The sequence below is a fragment of the Kryptolebias marmoratus genome, linkage group LG21 (assembly GCF_001649575.2).
Source record: "Kryptolebias marmoratus isolate JLee-2015 linkage group LG21, ASM164957v2, whole genome shotgun sequence".
NCBI classification, from domain to species: Eukaryota; Metazoa; Chordata; class Actinopteri; order Cyprinodontiformes; family Rivulidae; genus Kryptolebias; species Kryptolebias marmoratus.
In genome coordinates, this window is record NC_051450.1 from 23,596,701 (window position 1) to 23,599,089 (window position 2,389).

At 46.9% G+C, this 2,389-nt stretch overlaps 1 protein-coding gene across 4 annotated transcripts in view; it reads left to right on the forward strand.

Annotated features, from left to right (window-relative positions):
* The window catches only part of LOC108251587 (zinc finger and BTB domain-containing protein 14), a 13,671-nt gene that overhangs the window by 6,939 nt on the left and 4,343 nt on the right, over window positions 1-2,389 (forward strand). For all 4 annotated transcript variants that reach the window (XM_037973054.1, XM_037973055.1, XM_037973053.1 and 1 more), the window contains 6 exons: window positions 342-437; window positions 507-650; window positions 900-1,144; window positions 1,385-1,470; window positions 1,627-1,766; window positions 1,919-2,014. In XM_037973054.1, the coding sequence (XP_037828982.1) occupies window positions 342-437; window positions 507-650; window positions 900-1,144; window positions 1,385-1,470; window positions 1,627-1,766; window positions 1,919-2,014 (807 nt within the window). The remainder of the gene's footprint in view (window positions 1-341; window positions 438-506; window positions 651-899; window positions 1,145-1,384; window positions 1,471-1,626; window positions 1,767-1,918; window positions 2,015-2,389) is intronic.

Here is a 2,389-nt window from a genome sequence, read left to right on the forward strand (position 1 = left end):
AATCACAGGTAGGATGCAGGTAATCACAGGTAAGATGCAGGTAATCACAGGTAGGATGCAGGTAATCACAGGTAGGATGCAGGTAGAATGCAAGTAATAACAGGTAGGATGCAGGTAATAACAGGTAAGATGCAGGTAATCACAGGTAGAATGCAGGTAATCACAGGTAAGATGCAGGTTATCACAGGTAGGATGCAGGTAATCACAGGTAGGATGCAGGTAATCACAGGTAAGATGCAGGTAATCACAGGTAGGATGCAGGTAATCACAGGTAAGATGCAGGTAATCACAGTTTGTCAACACAGTTGAATACAGGTAACAGTGTGTTTCTGTGCTCATAGAAACGCGACGTGTCATCAGAAGAAAAAGAAAAGTTTCCGTATGACATCGTAAAGATGGCGCTCCCACCTGAGGCTCAGATGGCGCCGGACTCTGAGGTACAGGAATCATAAATCTGCTTTCACATGAGCCTCAGTTCTAGGTTCTGATCCGGAGTCTGTATGCAGGATCTCGGTGAGAATGATGGCACACCCACCGCTGATGACCTTGTTGAGGCATCAACAAATCAGGAGCTTGACAAATCTCCCAACGCGGCGCTGCATGTGCAAGAGGCCATCTTGAAAGAACTAGCCAATGAGGATGTACACAAGGTACGCACCAATCAACCCGACCCTCACCTGAACCCGACCCTCACCTGAACCCGACCCTCACCTGAACCCAACCCTCACCTGAACCCGACCCTCACCTGAACCCGACCCTCACCTGAACCCGACCCTCACCTGAACCCGACCCTCACCTGAACCTGATACTAACCCTATCCTGATCCCCACCTGTCACTGAATTTAAAGCTCTCCTTTACCTGAACTCACCTGTTTACACCTCCTGTGTAATTTCTCCAGGTGGCCTGCTACGATCAGGATGTGGTGCCAGAAATGGAGGCAGAGCCTAAAGAGCTGGGGGCGGAGCATCACGCCACCCAGACGCTGACGTTTACAGATAGTATTGGTGAAGTGAAGGATGAGCAGGCACCTGGCTGGTCGACAGCTACAACCGACATGAAATTTGAATACCTGCTGTATGGACACCGAGAGCAACTTGCCTGCCAGGTGTGCGGGAAAACCTTCCTAGATGAAAGCAAACTCAGGTATGTGCTCACCTGGACAAGAAATTTATTGTAGCAGTTCAACTTGAAAAAAACCCCATCAAACACACCTTAAAAACACCTGACCAACTACTCAATGATACACACCTTAACATTAACCTGAGCAGTGCACCTGATGATAAACCTGACACGTGTACCTGAAGAGACACCTGACCATTACACCATCCAACAAACCTAAACCTGATTATTGCACCTGAAGAAACTCCTCATTTCTCTTGGTAGAAAACACGAAAAGCTTCACTCAGCTGAGCGTCCGTTTGCCTGTGAAATCTGCTCCAAAGCTTTTACCACCCACGCTCACCTGAAAGGTAAATCCATCCCTCATCACACCTGAGAACTCCTGATATCAGACATGCCTTCGTCACAACTGTTCGTGGGTACTTTTTGACGTTTTCAGGTTGAAAGCTCTTTGTAGGTGACAGTGTGATACTGTTTTGTGCTCTGCTCTCACCTGTCTGTTGCAGAACACCTAAAAATCCATACAGGTTTCAAACCCTACAGGTGTGATGTTTGTGGGAAATCTTTTATTCGAGCTCCTGACTTGAAAAAACATGAGCGAGTTCACAGCAATGAAAGACCGTTTGCCTGTCAGATGTGTGACAAGGTGAGTTTATCTGCCTGTCTCTCACCTGTTTGTCTGCCTGTCTCTCACCTGTTTATCTGCCTGTCTCTCACCTGCCCAATGGTCTGAGTCTCACCTGTTTGTCTGCCTGTCTCTCACCTGCCCGATGGTCTGTCTCACCTGTTTGTCTGCAGGCTTTTAAACACAAGTCTCACCTGAAAGACCATGAGAGGAGACATAGAGGAGAGAAACCGTTTGTCTGTCCATCCTGCACCAAGGCCTTCGCCAAGGTATCACTGAGAGACAGTACATATACAAAGGATAATACAAAGGATAGTACTACAGAACATTCTAAAGATAGCACTACAGCTAATACAGGTGATATGACAGATAGTACTACAGAAATTATTGCAATTATTACTATGAATATTACAAAAGGTAGTAGTACTACAGAGGGTACAAAAGATGGTACTATAGATAGTACAATGGATAATGCAACAGAAAAATACAACAGATATTAAAATAGTATTTCAAATAATCCATCCATCCATCCATCCATTGTCTTCCGCTTATCCTGGGTCGGGTCGCGGGGGCAGCAGCCTAAGCAGGGAGACCCAGACTTCCCTCTCCCCAGCCACTTGGGCCAGCTCCTCCGGGGGAATCCC